The sequence below is a fragment of the Chionomys nivalis genome, chromosome 9 (genome assembly GCF_950005125.1).
Source record: "Chionomys nivalis chromosome 9, mChiNiv1.1, whole genome shotgun sequence".
Classification (NCBI taxonomy): Eukaryota; Metazoa; Chordata; class Mammalia; order Rodentia; family Cricetidae; genus Chionomys; species Chionomys nivalis.
This window is the reverse complement of record NC_080094.1, coordinates 12,715,380-12,736,726: the sequence shown is the minus strand read 5'-3', so window position 1 is coordinate 12,736,726 and position 21,347 is coordinate 12,715,380. Positions and strand designations below refer to the sequence as shown.

At 50.4% G+C, this 21,347-nt stretch overlaps 1 protein-coding gene across 19 annotated transcripts in view; it reads right to left on the bottom strand.

Moving 5' to 3' along the window:
* Window positions 1-21,347, bottom strand: part of Zmynd8 (zinc finger MYND-type containing 8) — a 95,149-nt gene that overhangs the window by 14,294 nt on the left and 59,508 nt on the right. For 13 of the 19 annotated variants that reach the window (XM_057781605.1, XM_057781616.1, XM_057781611.1 and 10 more), the window contains 5 exons: window positions 18,594-18,734; window positions 13,386-13,535; window positions 10,137-10,643; window positions 5,650-6,051; window positions 3,216-3,406 (listed from right to left, as the gene is read on the bottom strand). In XM_057781605.1, coding sequence (XP_057637588.1) covers window positions 3,216-3,406; window positions 5,650-6,051; window positions 10,137-10,643; window positions 13,386-13,535; window positions 18,594-18,734 — 1,391 coding nt within the window. The remainder of the gene's footprint in view (window positions 1-3,215; window positions 3,407-5,649; window positions 6,052-10,136; window positions 10,644-13,385; window positions 13,536-18,593; window positions 18,735-21,347) is intronic. The other 6 variants (XM_057781617.1, XM_057781620.1, XM_057781619.1 and 3 more) reach the window with 1 other exon arrangement.

The following is a 21,347-nucleotide window of genomic DNA, read 5'->3' as shown; positions in this document are numbered from 1 at the left end:
ACCCCACTCTCCCCTTATTCTTCACTGTCTTAGGGTCACCGTTGCTGTGATGAAACACCATGACCAAAGCAACTTGGGAGGAAAGAGTGTAAGTGCATTTCCACAGTACACTTCACCATCAAAGGATGGCAGGACAAAACCTCCAACAGGGCAGGAACCTGGATGTGGGAGCTGATGCAGAGGCCATGGAGGAGTGCGGCTTACTGGCTTGCTCAATATGGCTTACTCAGCCTGCTTTCTTCTCTTTCTTTTTTACTTTTCTTAAAAAAGATTTTATTTGTTTATTGTGTATACAATATTCTGCCTGCACGTATGCTTGCATGCCAGATCCCATTACAGATGGTTGTGAGCCACCATGTGAGTTGCTGGGACTTGAACTCAGGACCTCTGGGAGAGCAGTTAGTGCTTTTAACCTCTACGTCATCCCCTCAGCCTGCTTGCTTATAGAACCCAGGAGGACCCGCCCAGGGGTAGCACCACTCAAGATGGGCTGGACCCTCTCCATCAATCACTGATTAAGAAAATGTCCTAGAGGCCTGCCTGGATCCTAATGTTACGGAGGCATTTTCTCAGTGAGGCTCACTCTTCCTGGATGACTATAATTTGTGTCAAGATGACTTAACACTAGCTAGCATAACCCCCAATGTACCCATTACCCCCCCTACTTCACCTAGGTCCCTGGGAACCACTTATCCACTTTTATGTTTCCATGGATTTGTATGCTCTGGACCGGTCGCAGAAATGCCAATCACTCCACACCTGGGCATTAGGGGCTATGGTCAAAGATTGTTACACTTTCTAGGTTTCATGAAGCAGCCAAACTCAGATACATACCAATTAGTGTATGTGTAATGTCCCTTCTGCCTCCTACCTGAGTGCTGGCACCTATCGAGCAGAGAGAAAGGGGGCTGCGAGCCCTTAGCTGTTGGCCCACCCCTCCCTTTCCAGTGGGAAGGCTCACAAAGTGCACATTCTTTTGTATCATTTTGTTTTAGATTTATTCACTGTTTATAGCATTCTGCCTGCATATATTGCTTGCACAGCAGACAAGGGAACCAGACCTCATTACAGATGGTTATGAGCCACCATGTTGTTGCTGGGAACTGGACTAAGGACCTTTGGAAAAGCAGCCCATGCTTCTTGCTTCTTTTTTTCCTTCCTTCCTTCCTTCCTTCCTTCCTTCCTTCCTTCCTTCCTTCCTTCCTTCCCTCCCTCCCTCCCTCCCTCCCTCCCTCCCTCCTTCCTTCCAGATAGGGTTTCTCTGTGTAGCTTTGGAGCCTGCCCTAGAACTCACTAGGCCAGTAGGCCAGGCTGACCTTGAACCCACTGTGATTAAAGGTGCACACCACCACAGACCAGCTGCAGCCCTGCAGCCCGTGGTCTTAACCTCTCGGCCATCTCTCCAGCCCACCTCTGGTACTCACATCTCTATCAGAGACTCCTCCCAGGTAGCAGGAACAACAGCACCCAAGTGTGGGATACATACATCAATGGAGTGAGAAAACCAGGGGAAGATTGGCTGGGCCAGGGTGACCATGCATAAAAAACCCTTGTGCCAGACAGGGTATGCTTTAAAAACGAGTGAAAACTTGGTGGTGGCACCGTCTTTAAACCTTTCATCCCAGCATCCAGGAGGTAGAGGCAGGCTGATCTCTGAGTTCAAGGGCAACCTGATCTACAGAGCAAGTTCCAGGACAGCCAGGGCTACACAGAGGAGCCCTGTCTCAAAAAACAAATGAAAGAAAGAAAGAAAGAAAGAAAGAAAGAAAGAAAGAAAGAAAGAAAGAAAGAAAGAAAGAAAGAAAGAAAGAGGGAGGGAGGGAGGGAGGGAGGGAGGGAGGGAGGGAGGGAGGGAGGGAGGGAGGAAACCCGGAGAAAGACTATTCTCCACCCTTTTCACCTGCCCCTCTGTAACTTGAACTACTTACCCACTAATTACTAAACACTCATTTCCTCATTAGTGAAAACACAAACTGATCTTGCTCACACAGTAATCTACTAAATAGGAAAGTAGTTCTCATTAGCTATGAAATGATCGGCAGCGATATGTCCAATAAGCAGGCAACTGGCTAGCCTGGCCGTGACGGACCAAGTGCCTCCCTCCCCAGGCATCATTCCCGCCAATCACCAGTGCAGCTGGGACCCTGGGGGTCATTGTCACTTATCTACCTGCAGGCCATGCAGAGGTCTCCATGATCATACAAGCCTTGGCCAGTAAAGAGGGACTGGGTCAAGTTCACACACAGTAGGCAATCCTGCCGGCCAGGCCACCAGCAAGGACTGTGTCCTAGAGAGTGGATGACTTGCTGAGAGGACCCAGGAAGCCCAGTCCCGCCTGGTTCCTGGCATCTCACCTTGCTGGTGCCACACTGAAGTCTCTCACTTTGGCTCCGCATGCCTTCTTCCAGCAAGCAGGCCCTCGGTCAGCTATTCACAGGACAGTGTCTCACTCCAGTACTTTCACATCTGTCCTGCATGAGCAGCTGGAGATGCAGTGATACACTGTGCCTGCATTGTAGTAACTTTAAACCCAGCCCTCTCGCAGTTAAGACTGGCCCGGTGCCCTGGCGGGGAAGTGTCTCCACCAGGCTTCCAGGCTTCACAAAATTACAGAAGTCACAGGCCCTGAGGTTATATAAAACTGAGGAGAGACTTCCGCAGCTTCACCACCTGCCGGGTGAGCATCAGAGCCAGGGAGGTGATTTCTTCATCCTTGCCATCTTTGGGATGATGCAGCTAGGCCTGAATCACTCCCAGTCCCATGCCTAGCCCTTATAAACTCACAGGCCCACTAAGCAGGGATTTTCTCTGGTCTGTCACTGGTGCCTTTTGTGGCATAAACAGACATCTGTTCACATCTCCGCAGGAGAAAGCAAGGACTAACCTAAGGTGGGCAGAGGCATGGTAGCATATCTGCAACCCCAGATGCTTAGCAAAGTCAGCCTCAGCTACAGGAGGACCCTGTCTCAAGATAAAGAAGAATAATGCTGGGAATACAACTTGACAGTAGGATGCTTGCACGGTCTATTTATTCTAAACCCTAGTTTGACCACTGTCAGCACACGAAAAAAATAAGAAATAGATGAACTAACTTGAAACCCAAATGCAAGATCGGCCTTAGAGACCCTCCCGCCAAGCCAGCAACTTAGCCTTTGAGCAAAGCACCAAGGTCCTGGCCCCAAGAAGCCCACCACAGCCACGCACCACCCACTCACTTTGCTGGTGTACTTGGCAATATCTGCAGCCACATCGGCTGAAGCGGTGGCAATGGGCAGGTCGGCATTGATGGCAGACGCCAGGGTGCTTGCGGAGCCGGAACTGCTGACCAGAGCTGCTGGCTGAGTGCTGGTCACCAGTGTGATGGTGGAAGTCGATGGGCTCTGGGTGACCTCCTTCTGCTGGACAGCTACAAAAGCAAAGGGTCCAGTCACCCGACCTATGCGAGGAAGCGCACCCCAGCACATAGCAGGGGTAAGAAAGGGAATTCTTCGTGTAACCAATGCCAGGTTTTGAACTACTAACGCCAGTGTCTCACCTTGACCAAGCTGGAGCCAGACTCTGGCACTCTTTGCTCGAGTAGGCCCTAACCTTGAACTACAAAGTCTTGAGCAAATGCAAACATTGTGAGCTCAAGGTGGTATAGTTTAGGTCATTTAATCCAGCCTCAAAAAGCCAGGTTACCAAAACACACACAGGTGGACACAGTCAATGTCTGAAGATATGAGGCCACTGTCTCCCCATCTCTATGCAATGGTAAGAGTCTGGCCGCTCATGGGCAAAACCAGACCGCTTCACCCACAAACCCTTCTGCTCTCATTACAATGTTTAAATTCCCTTTCTCTCAGCTGCTCCCTGCCAGCTACCCTTGCACAGGTCCTGCTGGGCTCCTTTCTCACGGGGACAGTACCGGGTTCTATTAATTAAAGTCATTCCCCACCACTTTCACTGAGGGGAGGAATATTCCTTGGCTTGTTAAAATCTCAGACTTTGACACTTTTGGAGGTTTGCAGTTTGGGGAACTGAACCCAGGGCCTTGGGCATACTGGGCAGGCGTTCTAAGTCTAAACTACACCCATGACTTCAAAAGTCCAACAGCTCAATAGTCATTAAAATCAACACCTACCACTCTACGAGGTGGCAAAACAGGATCACAGCTCACTGATTTCAGTCCCTGCCACTGTGGCTAGAAGTACGGTATGCCATGGGTGATCAAAACCAATGCTTAGCCATATTAATGAACAAGCGGTGCAGGAGTGCTTTACCAGTCAAAGTGTGGCCCAACTGGCCACAAGGCCTGTGGTAGAGTCTGTCCCAGACACTTTATGGGGCAGCAGCGTACTGTCAATTAAAACCAGCCCTTACCAGCTGAAATAAACTTTACCAAATCCAACATAGGACCGACTATCTGAAAGCTGAGGACTCTACTGCCACCCGGTCTGAGTGCTGTGCCCACCTATCCCACTGGCAGGGGCATCCTTTATAGAGACAGAATCCAACAAGGGGCGGTCCCAATCTCAAGCTAGCTCCACAAGCTTCTTCTATGCCCAGCTCAGTCTTGACCTGCCCAGTTCTTCAGGCTTTCTCCATCCAAGCGGTCGTGAATCCCTGTACGGGTCCCTGGGACGGGTCTCACACCAGTTCGGTGACGTTTCCTCACTGGGGCAAGCTTGGATGGGGGAGGGAGCATCGGAGAAAGGGTGGGTGTGGAGGAAGTTCCTTTCCCCGAAGAAACCAGGCCCAGATTACTGCTCCCAAATGTGGGTTCACTGATGCTGTCCAGACCCACAAAATGGGTTTAGCCCATCAGCTGTAGGCCAGGGATAGGCCTCCAGCACTGAGGGGAGAATCGACCATGCAGCTGTGGTTGCAGTGAGGCTTGCTCACCTTTTACATGGAACGGAGTACTAGTTTCTTTAAAGGAACCTTTGTCACCTACCCACTTCACATACTCTACAAACTGTCCTCCAAAAGGACTAGGGGTTCATTCACACTCATAAGACATATTACACAAAGATATATTCATTGCAGCATAGCTTATACTGGGGGAAAAACCTGAAAGCATTCTAAATGTCTACTAGCAGGGGGATGTTTTCAATAAATCCGGGAATACTATGCAGCAGTCCAAAAGAATAAGACACAGACAGACCTCTAAAACATGCTGATGGGTGGGAGGGGAGAAAAAAAAAATCAAGAACGGTACCATTTTTGCTTTTTAAAAAAAAGAAAGTAATATTTAATGGTATAATAGTGTATGATATAAAAACATATGTATATGCATGCACTGGGAAAGGATTTTCACAATTACTCATGATCATCACAGAAGGGTGAGCAATGTCATGGATAGTGAATGGGCCCACGTTTAGCATTCAAAGTTCTACATGCGTATTCTGTCCCTCTGTAAGGAGGAGACTTTTATGTATCATTTATAAAATGGAAAAATAAACATCTGAAATAAAACAAAAATCCAAGTAAATAGTGAATAGCAAGCCAGTTTTAAAAAAAAATAATAATAATACCATATGATATGGGTAAGGCCCGCAATGACCATGGCACAGAGGAATCAGGGAAAAAATTAAATGGGTGGTTTGTCTCCTGTTGATGTGGCAAAAAGGGGGTGGGTGCCACAGAGAACAGAAGGGGGCGAGGTACCTTTCACAGCCTGTCTGGTCTGATATCTTGTCCCCTGGGAAGAGTGAGGTTGCTGCTGCTGGCTTTGCTGTTGGCTCTGCTGCTGTTGCTGCTGTTGCTGCTGCTGCTGGCGTTGTATCTTCTGCATATGCCACCTTTGGGAGGACGTTTGAAACTTACTTGATGAGTTCCACACGACCCGCTGCACGGCCGGGGCAGTCTCCTTCGGTAACAGCGGCCTCTGCTTCTTCACTGGGCTTCCCGTGACGGCGGTGGCTGGTGCCGTGACTGTGACGGTCGACATTGTGCTGGTGGTGGCGGCCACCGTGACGCCAGCCGCGGGTGCTTGAGTGGCCGAGCGGGTGAGCACAGGAGTCTCTGGGGGAGACTGGTTGCCAGCCGCAATAGACTGTGGCGGTTTACCTATAGGTGCAGCCAGGCAGGCATGGAAACAAGCAGAAACTGGATTGGACTTATGAGCAGGGACTTCACGCCATTGGCCAGTTCTGGGTCAAACCCAGTATAGGCAGACAACAGAACGCCCCTTGGAGGTCCAAGGACAAGCACAGCCTCTGTCAGATCAAGGCGTGGTAAGTCTTCTAGGGGAAGAAAAGAGGGCAAGACCCAGCCCCCTTTGGAGTAATAACCAGTGGTACAACTGTGGACGACAGGGAGAGCCCAGCCCAGGAGCAGTTCACCAGGAAACCATTGGGCTAGAAAGCTAACAGGGCATGGACTCCAAGACTAGATGGCCCTGATTGTCAACTGTAAAAAAAACAAACAAACACCTAATCTACTTTCATCATAGACAAAGTCTCTGGGAGAGACATTTAACAATGGAATTCAGCCCCAGGCCTGAGAACTTTCCCCCAACACATTCAGCATGAATTTACAGCCCAGTTTCAGCTTGCATTGAGATGTTTCTGACGTGGCCCTCCATGGGTAGCAAACAATACTAGATTTCCTATCCTGTAATGACTATTGACTTTATCAGGGGCTACGATGCAGCTCACGGTGAAACACCAACCATCTGTACTCAGCTGGACTTAATAAGTCAGGAGGTGGACAAAGACCGGGAGCAGGATTGGAGGGTCAGCACAATGGGAAGTCAGTGGAGAAGCTTCTGAAACATGGGTCAGAGCTAGGGTTCTGAGCTCATTTATGAAGGGGACCCGGTAGTTGCAAGGGTGTCAGATTGCACTCCACCCCACCCAGGGTACTCAGAAAACAAACAAAGGTGGGGGGGTTGCCATCATAGCCCACACTCCTTGGCATTTCGTGAGGATGAAGCTTGTCCTTTTAGGCTCAGATCACCCTGAAAAACACGTAGGTTATTCCAGACAGGACCTAGAGCAGGCTTTCGGGTCCTCTGAGGAGATGGTTTCCTGTCTGGTGAGCACCAAGCTCCTCTGGAGACCAGCGTTCAGTTAAGCTCATGAGGAAGCCGCGGGGTCCGGCTGGCCCTCTTGGCTGACCTGACAGACACCACACACAGCCCGTCTGCCCTAGGTCAGATGTAGTGCCCAGCAAGGGATCCAACATGAAGAAACTACTACCTGTGGTGGACTGTGTTTCTGCCAGAGACATGAATGTTATTATCACTGCTACTACCTAGCCTGGCTCACTTTTATGGGAAAAAAAAAAAAAAAGAAGTCAGCTCTTTTCTCAGGACGGGGGTTTTTGAGGTGTATCCACTTGATAGCAGTCTCTTCCCAAAGGAAAACTGTAGCAGAGACAAGAGCTAAGGCTGAGTGTTCTCTGGGAGAGTTTCCTCAGACTATGGCTTGGGGCTATCAAGAGTACAGAAATTTCCTCAAGGGGACAAATTCCAGGAATTTCTTCAATAGTTTCTTCAATGGGGAGAATCCAGGTGTTTGGGGTGGGGTGGTTAGATAGCTGTGGGGAATTTGTTTGTCCAAGAGAGCCCAGAGTGCAGACCCATCACTCTAAAGAAATGCAGATTGCCTAGTAGCCCCTTTAAATGAATGAGCCAGAGGTCAGAGCTTTGCATTTATAAGGACGAACTAAAGGCCCAGTGAGGATGGAAACGCCCTCAGTGGTGGGTAGTCCGGGAGTTCCCAGTGGTGAGCACTGGGTCTTCATCTGCCGACGCACCAACTCCGGGGTGGAAAAGTGGCTGCGGTCCACGAAGCTCTTCACTTCAGGACCAGAACACGGCTGTAGACTCGCTAGTAGAACCACCTCCGACAAAGAGGATTCACGTACATCTGTCGAGCGTGGGGCACCGTGGGGACTCTGGTTTACAGAAGTAAGTTTTGCCTCAAGTCTTGGAAAGCTGTTCTGATAGTGTTGTATCCTAGAACTGCCCTTATCGGTCTTCTACCATCCACTAAGGGTTTTCTGGGTCTACAGAAGTTTCCCTTAGCAGGGCGGTGGTGGTGCACGCCTTTAATCCCAGCACTTGGGAGGCAGGGGCAGGCGGATCTCTGAGTTCGAGGCCAGCCCGGTTTACAAGAGCTAGTTCCAGGACAGGCACTAAAAACTACAGAGAAACCTTGTCTCTAAAAATCAAAAACAAACAAACAAAAAACAAAAGTTTCCCTTAGACATCAAAACCAGGAATAGTTATGCTAGAATGCTTTTGATCTTTTAAAAGTATGAACTCTGTTAGGAACTATGCTTTCCTTTTTGCTTTCACTGCTAGGAAGCTCACAACCAAAATGGAAACTGTTTTGTTTGGTTTAAGACAGGGTCTGATGGAGCCAAGGGTGACCTTGAACTCCTAATTCTTCTGCCTCTACCTCCAAGTGCTGGGATTAAAAGTTTGTATCACCAGGCCTACCTTAGTACATATTTGCATATAAAACCTTTCCCCAAAGCCAAGGCAGAAGGCAAGTCAATCAAAAGGTGTATTTCGGGGCTGGAAAGATGACTCAGTGGGTAAAGACACTTGCCACCACAAATAATGACGTGAGTTGTTCTCTGACTGACAACACACAGCCTCTTTCAAAAAGAATGGGAGATTCTCCGTATCACAGGAGCACAATCCTCACATGGAGGAGGCTACGCCTACTGAGCAGTAACCAGTATGCTCTACCTCCTTCCCACCCCAGATAGACTTCTGAGGGCTTCAACAGGCCTAAGCATTAGCTCGAGCATACTCTGCCTTCTCCACCTTGCTCCTCCCCATTACAGGTATCTCATTCTCCCTTCTTCCGCCAGCCTCGAACTCACAGATCTGCCCGCCTCTGCCTTCCAGGTGCTGGGATTAAAGGCTTGTGCCACCACTGCTGGGCTCTCTCTTCCTTTGTCAATAAATCTTTCTTAAGAGTTGAGGTTCCAGGCTGCCCAGTTGTGCACCCCACAGAGAAAAGGTTCTCAGGCACAGCAAGACAACAGGGGCCACCAGGCTACAAGAATGTGGGGGGACACAGATTCATACCTTGTTCCTGGGTTACGATGAGAAATTGGCTGCTGTCAGAAACTAAGCACATCTAAAATGACACCTAGCTAGCTGTCCCTTAACAAGGACACCCAGCTTGGCGGCTACCCTGTAAGGTGTACTTAAGTGATGTCATTCTGGGCCCTGGCTAAATGCTGTTGTTCGAGTGTTCTGGCCACCCACCTGCCCAGCCAAAACCTTGCTGTTGCCCAAGCCCTTCTGGAGAGGTTGCCAGCATGCAGACAATATCATCACAATAGCAACAAGCCAGAAAAGATTCAGGCTACAGTCCTCAGGCCGGAAGGTTTTGCCCACTAGGAAAAGCCATGTTTGATGGGCAAGTGCTCCTGCCATCTAGTGGCTAAAGGCCAGAGCTGCACCTAGACCACTTCCAGTGCAAAACACAAAGAATCCCAGAGCTTGGGTACACAGAACAGACTGTTCAGTGGGTGCCAACTAAGGTCTCTTCCATTTTCAATGCCCCAAGAAGCTTTGGTACCATGACTAACGGATTCCTCTCCTAAGAAGAAAATACACATGCAGGGCAGGAGAAGAAGGGAATCTGAATCTAGATCTTTCTACTGAGAGCCTTAACCCCTAAGCCCAACCCAAATGTCTGAATGTTAAAAGGCGGTTACCTAGATGGGGCATGTAGCTCAGACAGGTTCCAAGGCCATGGGTTCGGGCACCAGCACCTTTAAATCGGGCTTAGTGGCCTGTCACATGGGGGGGGCGGGGTTTAGAGGCAGAAGAATCCAAAGCTCAAGGTCATCCTTTGAACTATATAAAGCCTTCAGCAGGCAGACCTAAGGCTAAGATGAACTTCACAAGAAGCAGCTACGAGCGACAGTGGACTCATCTCTCTTGTGTTGAGGATGGAGCAGACCCACGTGCAGGTCATCATGCATGGCTCTGGCTGTGCCAGCTGGGGACCAAGATACTCCCTGCCACACTGGGCTTCGCAACCACACAAACTCAAAGTGTAATATATAATAGTTAAATGGTAGATCACTCGCCCACCACACACAAGGTCCTGAGTTCGATCCTCACACAACAACAAACACTAAACAAAAGTCACCATCTGGGGACTGTGTACATGACTTACCATCCTGCTTAGGTGATGGTACCTTGGGCTCCTTCTTGTTTTTGCGACCCTCCCGCCCAGAAGGATCTTCTCCTAAGTCTATGACAAGTTCACTCTCGGAGTCGGAGTCCAAGCCCAAATGCACTGTGGGGGAATCCGTGTCATCTTTCCCCTTCAGCTTGTCCTTTGTAGGGTGAGGCGAAGGCTTTGCCTTCTCTGAGTCCTTCTCGGGCTCAAGGCTGGCCTTGTCCTTGGCGGGTGCAGGCTCTGCCTTCTCGCTGGCTGGCGAGTTACTTTTTGCTTCCTCTTTGACCTCCACCGGGTTTGCGGGTTTGGGCTTTTTTTTAACGGCAGGGGCCTCTTTGTCCACCCGACTCCCCTCTTTTTCTTCAGGGTCCTCCGGCTCATTCTTGGGCTTCTGTTCCTCGTCGCTGACGTACTCACTGTCGCTGCTCTCTGACTTTTCGGAGTCCTCTGAATCACTGTGCTCCACGGCCGTGTAAACGTCCTCGGAGATCTCATTTATGCCTGAGGTAGAAAACACAGCTGAGCCACACAATAAAGACAGGAGTGAAACATTCACCCGCATTTCAAGTGGCATCACCATCTTGGTGGGGGCAACAAGGAAGAGGACTTGGGAGGTGATCAAGACCCAAAGAAAGTAAGGGGGGGGATCGATGGATGGCCAGGTTTAAGTTCAGTCTGCAACTCTGGTGCAGAGGTATGAGGGCCCAGAGAAGCCAAGCATCTAGTCATAAAGAAAATCCACTGGGAAGCAAACAAGGCCGGGATCCTGACCAAGCACTCCTACGAAGTGTGGACAGGCAGGCTTCTACCTGTGTCCAGGGCTCCAGAAGGTCAGAGCCTTAGTAGGATAGCGTGGTGGCCACCTGCTCAGCCCATGCTCAGCCCGTCTGCCCTCACACTTCCCATCTGGGCAGCACTGGCTTGCCTGTATGCATTGTCTTTTTGCCTTTTTTAAAAACTTAAATTTCTCTCCCCAGGTCACAAGGGAAGAATATCGACATAGGCCTCAAGGTGGTGGCTTCTGTGCAAAGAACACAGGAACCAGACTTTTGGGGATGCTGGGATGTGAGGAGCAAGCAGCAGTTGGCAAGGGCAGAATCTGCTGCACCCCTTAGGTGGGGGCAGATCTCCAGATGACTGGGTGCCCAGCCCTCCAGCTGGCTCTCTGAGCTACGCCAAAGCCTCAAGGGTTCATCTGAATGCATTGCCCTTTCCGCTCACAAAGGGGGAGGGGGGGCAAGAGGAAAGCACACCTGTGCATGTCTCCCAGCTAAGGAGACAGAATAGCAGGTGTCACGAACACCTGGTGCATGCTTCCAGCTCAGGCAGGAGGTAAATAAGGACAAACCCAAAAGAATGAAAATCCAATCAATTCTTCATACCACCTTTACCCCAGTGCAACGGCCAGCTCTCTGCCATGATCTGTACACATCAAAGAAAAACTCAGGAAGGACAAGGGCCATGCAGAGTCAGGACACAGACGGGTGGTCAAGAGAATTGGTGGAGTGTGGTATCTGCCTCCCCCAGGGTCCAACAACCATGCAAACATGAGGTCTGGAATGATTGTACAGTCAGAGGCTTGTGCTACTGGTAGGCAAGCATTGGGGACAGGGGACAGGAACTGTTATCTATGGGACCTTGGGAAAATGAGCTGCTCTTAAGCCTCGGAGTTTTCATCTGTTAAGATGGAGCTGAGGATTATTATACAGCTCCCAGAATAACCCAGACACAGGGCTCAGCAGAGTGTGGTAGGTCCAGGAGGGGGGTGGTAAATGAAGGAGGGAAAAGGTTTTTATAATTGTTTTTATTGCGCTATACATTTTTCTCTCCAGGAGGGAAATTCTTGCTAGCAATGATCGAGCTTTATGGAAGGCTGTAGGCGACACCAGAATGGCTGACCGCAGTCCCTATCAAGTGTCCCAATGGGACAAGGACCCTACTAGGGAGAGCCATGCTGCTGGCAGGCGACACCTTAACAGGGACCCTGGTACCATCTCACTACTGAAACAGTGGGCCCAAGAAACTGTCATTTCCCCAGTGACTCCATGAAGGTAAGGCGGATGCCTGGTACCAACCAGAGGGACTTGTGTTTGGGAAAGGGATTTCACACTGTTCTGACTGCCAGGATACCTCACAAGAGCTGATGCAATGATGAGTCACTAATGGGAGGATCATATCTTCATCAGGACTGCTTAGGTACGCAAACTTCTGACCTTCTAGTTAAACGTAAATGTCCTACCTAGGATCTCTTTATTTGTTCTTCTTCCAGGTGCAGCCACAATGAATAAACCTCCCTTCTCTGCTTGTCACTATTACTCATTTCCCTAGAAGACAGGGGTCAAGACTCTCAAGAGCCAGAGATTTGATCCTAAAAAGCCTAGAACTCAGTGATATCCCCAGATAATCCTAATTACAGCTCCCTTCTCACTGAAGGACCCAGGGCACCCACTGACACCAAAGACTCCACCTCAGGATGACCCTTGCTCCAGGGGCCTACTACCCACCGCTCTTCCTCAGACCTCCCAGATTAATTTGCTACCTCAATCCGTATTCCAGAACATAAGCTATGTATATGAAGCCTGGCTTCCATTGAGAAGGCAAATCCCTGTAAAAGATCGCTCCATTTAGAGGCTTCCGTAGAGGGCAGGGCCCACAACCAAGGTCCCCTCTTTGGGACAAGAAAGAAGGAGGCCAGCCAACAAAAAAACAGAGACTTCCAGAAGATGAGATGGGGGCACACACCTGGAAGGGGAGGGTTGGGCTTTAAGATTCATTCAAGAACAATGTTGCCGGGCGGTGGTGGCGCACGCCTTTAATCCCAGCCACTTGGGAGGCAGAGGCAGGCGGATCTCTGTGAGTTCGAGACCAGTCTGGTCTACAGAGCTAGTTCCAGAACAGGCTCCAAAGCCACAGAGAAACCCTGTCTCGAAAAAAAAAAAACAAAAACAAAAAAAAAACAAAAAAGAACAATGTAGTGACATCACTGAGTTTGGGGAAAACGGGTGCCTTCACATTTGCACCTGAGGTTCCCGGGCTACCTCAGCCAGAATTCCGAAGGCCCTTTTGGAAAACCAACTAGCAAATCTGAAATAATTCCGGCATAGAAACGCAGTGCATTCCAACTAGAAAAAAAGACGAGGCCCCAGCAGCCGGTGAGATCGCAGCAAGCCACGCCTTCTATCCAGGTGCATCTCCAAGAGAGAATGGTGCCCACAGCACAGGCAGGCAGGCAAGGGGACGCACCTAGTTGTGCTTTGCAGCTCTCTATGGTCTTGTCCAGGTTGAGCTGGAACCGGCTTCGAATCTGCCGCTTGGGAGAGATGAGAGGGACGGGGGCCGACTGCTGGACTGACTCGCTGAGCTCCTTCAAGTCCATCTCGGCTTTGCTTCGATCTGGAAGACACCACCACATCCTCGTCAGAACACGCACCAGGGGAACAGCAAGCACCACCAGCACTCAGGTGAGCAGGGTGGTAAGCGTGTTCTTATCATTCAACCACAACAGTATACCCAGCTGCCCAGAGACCAGGGCGCAGGCGCAGGGTAACAGGCAGCACATGGCAGGCTTACTTCCTCCCCCAGACCAATTGATTGAGTCTAGAAAATGCTGATCCCGGCTGGGATCTCAGCTGCAGAGAGAAAGCTGCTAACAATCTATCCCATCTCAAAACAAGAGGGAAACACCTGCATGGTCAGAGCATGGAGACAGCTTCCCTATAGCAAGAGGCATGGCGCCCCCAGAGGCCACTGTGAGCATGGATCACTGCTGTCTTTCACTCCCAGGCCAGCAGAGGCTTGAACAAAGACGGGAATTAGGGGACATGTCCTTTCTAGCTCGGGTGGGCTGCCAGCACCCGAGGCCGGCGGAGAGAGGCAGAGGCTGGCTCTCGTGGTACTGACCTGGGCCAAAAGGTCTTCTCAAATAAGAACCGGAGTTCTTTGGCCTGACAGTCCTAGCTACCTCTGCCAAGGGCTGGCTGTACAACCAGCTAGACCAGGTTTCTAAGGGCCGGTGACTTCACTGTTTGAATTGTTTCCTACTTCTCCGCAGTGCCCAGCACTTCAGAAGAGGAGAGGGGGAAATGGAGGTGGCTGTGGCGGTTCAGAATAGAGGGAAGACCTGCAGGTGGAGCTAGCTCAAAGTCCTTCCTGGCCTGCTCCCCACACCACCCCCTCCAGCTGATTCCAGACATGGGTCAGAATCCCATCAGCGATAGAACCACTTCCCGCTGGCTCTGCATTTCCTTCATGCTACCACAGGCTCAGGGCCTCCGCTGCTATTACAGGCCATCCAGAAGTGACCAGAGAGAGAGCTGGACAAGAAGGGCTGTCACAAGGCCTTCACCAGTTCCTCTTTGGTTCTGACCTGAGCACCCCCTCCCCATAGCACAGCATTCTCTAACAACAGGCAGCTCCCAAAAGCCCCTGCCAACAAGAAGCCCCAAACTGCTCCAATTCATGCATCACCCCAATGAAGGACCCACTCTGTGAGATGATCCCTCCCACATGAGACCACACACACACACACACACACACACACACACGTGCACCTCAAGGTCCTCGAAGGAAGGGAAGGAATGGAATATTCTCATAGCAAGTGCAGACGCCACCTTTGAACATCAAGACAAGCGGCCCCGTGGTTCTGTGTGGGCACAGGTGTTCTTGAGAGCATCCGGGATTAGCTGGAATCATCTGGAAGGGATTTTGAAGGAGCAATTCCTGCCTGCAGATCTCCCCTTGCTTTCTGGACCTAGCATCCATCTTTATGGCCTCCTCTACACATGTTCTTAAGAGCACACACAGAAGGCTTGCTTCAGGGGGCTTCCAGGAAGGGCGTGGTTATTTAATCTACCAGGAACGAAAAGGAAAACTACTTCCTGACACCCACCTTTGGCTCCAAGCATCTGAAGCATCAGAGGAGGCTCAGAGGAGGCTCAGGGCCACGTGACCCTATCTTTGGCCCTATCTTCTCTGTGAGTTACTGGCAAGGAGACAGAGCTGGCTTGACAGTATAAAAGCGCTCCTTAACTTTACCCTGAGGCAGGTGGGTTGCGGAGTTCAAGGCCAGCTTGACCTACCCGGCAAACAGGGCAGCCTGGACTACTGCGTGAGCCTATGTCTCAAAGACTAAATACTGTAATATTACAATGCAAAATACCCCCTGCATTTTACAAAATTAGGCTTCCCTGGCAAACAAATTATTATATTTATCCAAACTATTATTATTCATCTCGTGCATTAGGGCTGGGGGGTCAGGCCTAAGATTAGGCTTCTGGGGACATAAGCCAAACAATCTGGGAGTGCTGGCGAGATTTGAACTCTTGCCTCTCCTTTGTGGGAAGAAAGCAGCAAGCAGTCTCCCTCATTGCAGGGAGGTCCACCGCTGCCCTTCTATACCGGGAGTAACTCCAGCTCCCTGCTCGCTGCCAGCATTTTAAACATTTCAGACATAAAGACAGATCCAGCTATAAATGGAAACCAGGGAGGAAAAATAGCCAGTCTAGAGACAGAAAGGCATAGTCCTCCCTTTCTGCGAGGGAGCATGAAGCATAGCAACTTCACAGGGCAACTTGGCAACTATTTCCAAATGTCAAGCCCACGAGGCCGCGTCGGCAGCAACGTCTTCATCATGGCTATTTTCAGTATCAAACGGACAACAACCTCACATCTGTTCGGAAGGATGGAGGCTCCAGATTACCCACGACTGGGGTTAGAATAAACACATGCTAAACCCAGCCGAGGCAGATTCCTATGCTGGCATCAATAGACAGCCTCTTCTGAGGAAAGGAAGCCAGGGGTGCAGCTAAGGAGCCTTAGTGTGGGGAAGAAGGGACAGGATGGGACCGTGAATACAGACATGCCACTGATGACAAAGGGCTCAGGAAAGTCACAGTGGTGGGGTGACTGCCCTACTGGTTCAGGGATAGTAAGAACCCTAGCCCCAGCCTCACCCCCAGTCAGGGACACCCACATTCTAGAGAACAAATATTGCCTCAGAACCGAGAACCAAAGGTACAGACACATAGAGGAGATGGAAATCAGGGGACAGTGTCAACCAGTGGAAAGGGAAGGAGAGAGAGGTGCCAGCAGCACTACGGACAAACACAAGGCAGTGTCAAGAGTGCCAACCAGCTGGGCCGCTTCCCTCAGTGATGGTGAAAACAAGCAGGAGGGTCAAAAGTTCTGGCCCTGGGACCTGAATGGTGGAGAGAACAATTTCCCAAGCATGCCTGGACCTCCACACAGGCGTGGGAAAAAATGTATGAAAGAGAAGAAACAGGGAGAGAGATGCCCTTAATCCCAGCCCTCAAGAGACAGAAGTGGGCAGAGGTCAAGGATAGCCTCAGAAAGAAAAGACAGAAGTAAAATAATGCACTCCAAATTTGGAGTCAAACCCAGGCAACTGCTGGCCTGCCTCACACGTCCCTAGTATGGTTCTCTCCCTGAGCTCTTTTTAATAGAGGCCTGCTTTGTTGGACAATGATCTCACCATCAGCCTCCAGCACTCGGGATCACGTGTCACACAGGCAGACAGCTAATATAGCACTGCCCTCTGCCCTTCAACCTTCCCACCCACGGACCGTGCTCTCCTGGATCCCCATCAGAGCCTCTCGCTGTGAGATTGAGATTCCACCCCAGGAATTTATCCTTGTACCCAATGTTCTCGCCCCCACAGGCTAGGATGAGACGTGTACCCCAGAAGGAGTTATGGGGGACGATGGGACAGAAGGCATGGCTTCCCAGCAGCCACCTTTGCACCACCCACCCATCAAGCCAAGCTTCAAAGACCCACAGTGTCGCTAGGATGCCCAGGGGCCCCCAGTTCACAGAAGGAGCTGTTCTTGCCAGGCATGACTGGCAGAGAGGAAATGTCAACGTGAGAACGCCTCTGCTCGCCGCTTCTGTTCAGAGCATGCAGGTGGGAGGCGGCCCCGAAAAAAGAAACCACATTTCCTAGAACAAATGTCCCCGAGACAGCAAGTGGCTCCCTTCTGAATCAAGTGAGGAGCCAGCTGGTGGTTCTGGGTGGAATCTTAGAAGGACCTTGACTGTCCCCCAGCCAGGCTGCAAATGGGTGACAAAGATGATTGCCCCTGTCACCCCGGGAACCTACACCACCTGTTCAGGTCTTTGTGCTACCATCTACAACAGCACTGCAGGTGGCATGTGCCTGGGGGTGCCATGAACTCACACAGTACTGCGCACAGGAGCCTCCTTCCCCCCAGGAAATGTTCTGTCCAAGTTCACTGGAGCATCACAAACCCCTGGAGATATTTCCTCTCAGTGTCCTCCTGCCCCCTGCTCTACCTTAACTGGTCCATACCTGCTCCAGGGGCCGAGGGCACTTGCTCCTTCTGAAAACTCTAACCCCAGCTCTCAACCTCAAGAACCACCGGGGCTGTGGGTCTCTGTGCCAAGGTCCTCAATAGGAATGGATACTTAGTTGCACCTCCAGCCTCCGACCACAAGGTGGCAGCATTCAATTACTCAGCAAAACATGGAAGCTAGAGGCCCACGTCAGACTATGTCTCTTCCCCCGCCAGAATCTCACGTTTTGCCCCTTGCTCCCTGGGATGTATGCTGGCCACCCTAAGTTATATAGAAAATTAACAGCAAGCTGGGACTACAGGGGTAAATCCAATCCTCCCCTCTCCTCCCCACTCTGTCTCACACACCAACTGGAGCCAGGCCCAGCGGCACATGCCTATAATCAACACTTGAGCGGTAAAGACAGAAGTCTCTTGAGATCCAGGGCAGGCCTGAGCAGCTAGGGCAAGTTCAAGGGCAGCTGCACTACACAGTCAAACCTTGTCCCAAAAAGCCAAGGAGCTGCAGAGGTAGACCACTCAGCTATCACGCACAAAGAACTAGGTCTGACCCCTAACAATGCAAAGAAAACAGCCAACGGAAGGCCAGTGGACATAAAAGCCAGTAATTCAGGAGGTGAAAATTAACATAACAAGGAGCCAGAGAAGTGGCTCAGGGGTTAAGGGCACCAGCTCTGCTAACAGATCCTGGTTGGGTTCCCAGCACTGACATGGCGACTTACAGCCATCTGTAACTCCAGTTCCAGGGGACCCTGATGCCTTCTGGCCTCCACAGGAGCTGGGCTACCATACTCATAAAACAGTAAGTAGAAGAAGAATTAAGGAAACTATCAGAATACCCACCCAGAAATGGTAAGACTCACAAAACTTGGCGTCAGTCACGTGTATTTTCACAGGAGGAAACTGGTTTACACGGATCACTTGTAAAGACAGGCCCAGGATAATTTGTGGCAAAACACCTTTCCATCCAACAGGCCTCTCAGGAAAACCTTCACCCTGTTCCTCCAGCTCACCCCTCGCCTCCGATTCACCAAAGCTCTGATATTTTCAATGGCCAAGAACCACTCACAAAGGGCAAAGTGTAGAAGCAGTCACTGCCACCAAACGCACACACGCCACTGACCCAGGTTCAGGTTCAGGATGCTCCCAGTGGTGGAGGTCTTGTCTGTCTTCGTCATGATGGGTGTCGGTGCTTGCGGAGAGAAAGGCTTCGGGCTGCCGGACAGACTCCCTGCTTGCCCCGTCTTTGTGGAGGCTGGGGAAGCTGGAAAAGCATGTCATGGTTAGAAGCCAGCTTCACAAATAAGTAAAGCAGCAAAGCTCACAGGTTCTGGGTTGAGGGCAGGAGAGAAGGCACAAGGTGTTCTTCAAGGGTGTCCTGGATAAGATCCAGTAGGGAGAGTCACCATGAACTGCCAGCAAAGGGCTGTCACCAAACAACAGGGTGACTGAGCCAGGCAGCCTATTAAACACAAAGCAGCTAAATTACCCCTGAAATGCCTTGGCCCATTCATGGGTATAAATCTCAGAGACCAGGGCAAGTCCCTCACCAAGACCACAGGTCAGGACCAGGCATTAGAGGGAGATTGAGGGGCTACCCAGCAGTCTACATGCGCCACTGGCCAAGCCCTAGGGAGTTCTAGCCCCTGGCTCAAGGTTTCTCAGGATGCACAAAAGAAAGTTGGGTACCAGATGACGGGAGGAAGAGGGGTATTGGCAAAATATCCTCTTCCTTGTGAGGCTCAAATTCCTACAGGAAGGGCAGACCATGAACCAAACGTCTCAGACTTTTAAAATTACTTTGAAATGGTTTCCTTCATTGGTTAAACAAGCAGAACAAAGGCCAAATGCTTTAGAGGGGTTAACAGCTTCCTAAGAACCCACCCAGTCACCTGGCGATGGTGGCACACGCCTTTGATTCCAGCACTTGGGAGGCAGAGGTGGCCAGATCTCTCTGTAAGCCAGCTTGGTCTACAAGTAGGCTAGTTCCAGGACAGGCTCCAAACCTTCAGAGAAACCCAGTCTCAAAAACAAAAAACTCACCCAGTCCAGACCTATTTATCCTCACACATTTTTTGGGACTGCCCAGTATGGATCCTGGACCCTAAAAACAACAAACTGGTCATGACCTGAAGTGAGATGATTTGGTCCTGACAGAAAGATGTGAACGATCCACAAAGGTAAGAAGCTAGACACCCGCAGAGATTATAAAAATGTAGGCCAGGTACGGTGTTTCTGTAATCCAAGCAGTGAGAAGCAGATGCAGAAAGATCAAGAGTTCAAGACCCTGATCAGCGATACGGCAGGTTGCAAGCCAGCCAACACTACACAGCGAGACCCATTCTGAGGAGGAAGAAAGCTCCCGCACTTGGCTGGGTAGGTACGACTCCAGTTCTAGGTCTTGGAGCGGGGGTACATGTGAGTCCAGGGGCCCATTGAGCTTATAAGGCATTGGATCCCTCAGAACATGAATGGTGGGAACCAAAACTTGTATCCTTAGCAAGTGTAGGCACTCTTGCCCGCCACCCAGCAACCTCTCCAGCTCTAAGATTTAAGACTAGAGAGACCTGGATTCAATCAGGTGGGCATTTAGGGTTCAGATCCCAGCCCCTGCTGACTTTAGGCAAGGTGAGCCTACAGTTTCCTTGGAGAGAAGGACGGGGACAGCCAGCCTGACACAGGGATGCACCTACACCTACCTATCAGGTTATAGTGAGGACTGAGTCTAACAAGCCACTTGCGCCAAGGGCACCGGCCATCCAGTCAGTGTGGCGTCAGCACTCACTGCTGGCATCAACTTCCAATTTCCTTACTAGACTTTAGTTCCTCCATGCACCATCCTCACCAACACATGCTGGCATCTAGTTAGAGAACCCACTAACTATCCTACTAAATATGCCACTAAATATCCTACAAGACACAGGAAAGTCCCCACCATGAAGAACTATCGCCTGGGAGCTAAAGAAGTGGCTCAGCGGTTAAGAGCGCTTGCTGTTCTTACAGAGGACGCAGGTTCAATTCCCATCACCCACACTGTGATCACGGCCATTTTTAATTCTAGTTCCAGAGGATCTATGCAGGCAAGCACCAATACATCTGTAACTCCAGTGCTTTGGGATCTGACACCCTTTTCTGCCTTCCGTAGGCAAGGCATGCACATGGTACACTTGTAATATACCTACATGCATGGGAGCAAGATATTCATGGCCATAAATAAGAAAGGAGGAATTAGCATCTGGTCTCGAATGTCGCTCCTGAGCTGAGAGACCTAGGTATGAATCAAGGAGCACACGAGGAAATCCTTTCCCACCTCTGGCCTCTGGAAGGGAATAACTTTTTTTTTTTTTTTTTTCCTTTTTCGAGACAGGGCTTCTCTGTGGTTTTGGAGCCTGTCCTGGAACTAGCTCTTGTAGACCAGGCTGGTCTCGAACTCACAGAGATCCGCCTGCCTCTGCCTCCCAAGTGCTGGGATTAAAGGTGTGCGCCACCACCGCCCAGCGGGAATAACAATTAAATGCATGTCCCCTGTCACTAGGCCAGTGCTCAACAAACATTAAAAATTATTTGAGGGTGAAGTTTTACAAATATTAAAGCCATTTTACCAGAGGGAGTTGCAGACGGGTTGCCTGGCCTAGCAGCCGGGCAGGCAGCCTTCCTTTCCCTGTGGCCTGTTGCTGGGGTGATCACTATTACTTCCATAGTATCGGAACAGACAGAAGTGGAGTGCTTGTTATACGAAGAACTGAGAAGAAACGAGCCCTGTGTGCATGTTTGTTGGGCAGGATACATGTGCACATTCTCTGTACAAGCATGTAGTGGCCAGAGTTTGCTTGTTTGTCTTTTGAGACAGGACATCTCATGAGCCTAGAACTCCCCC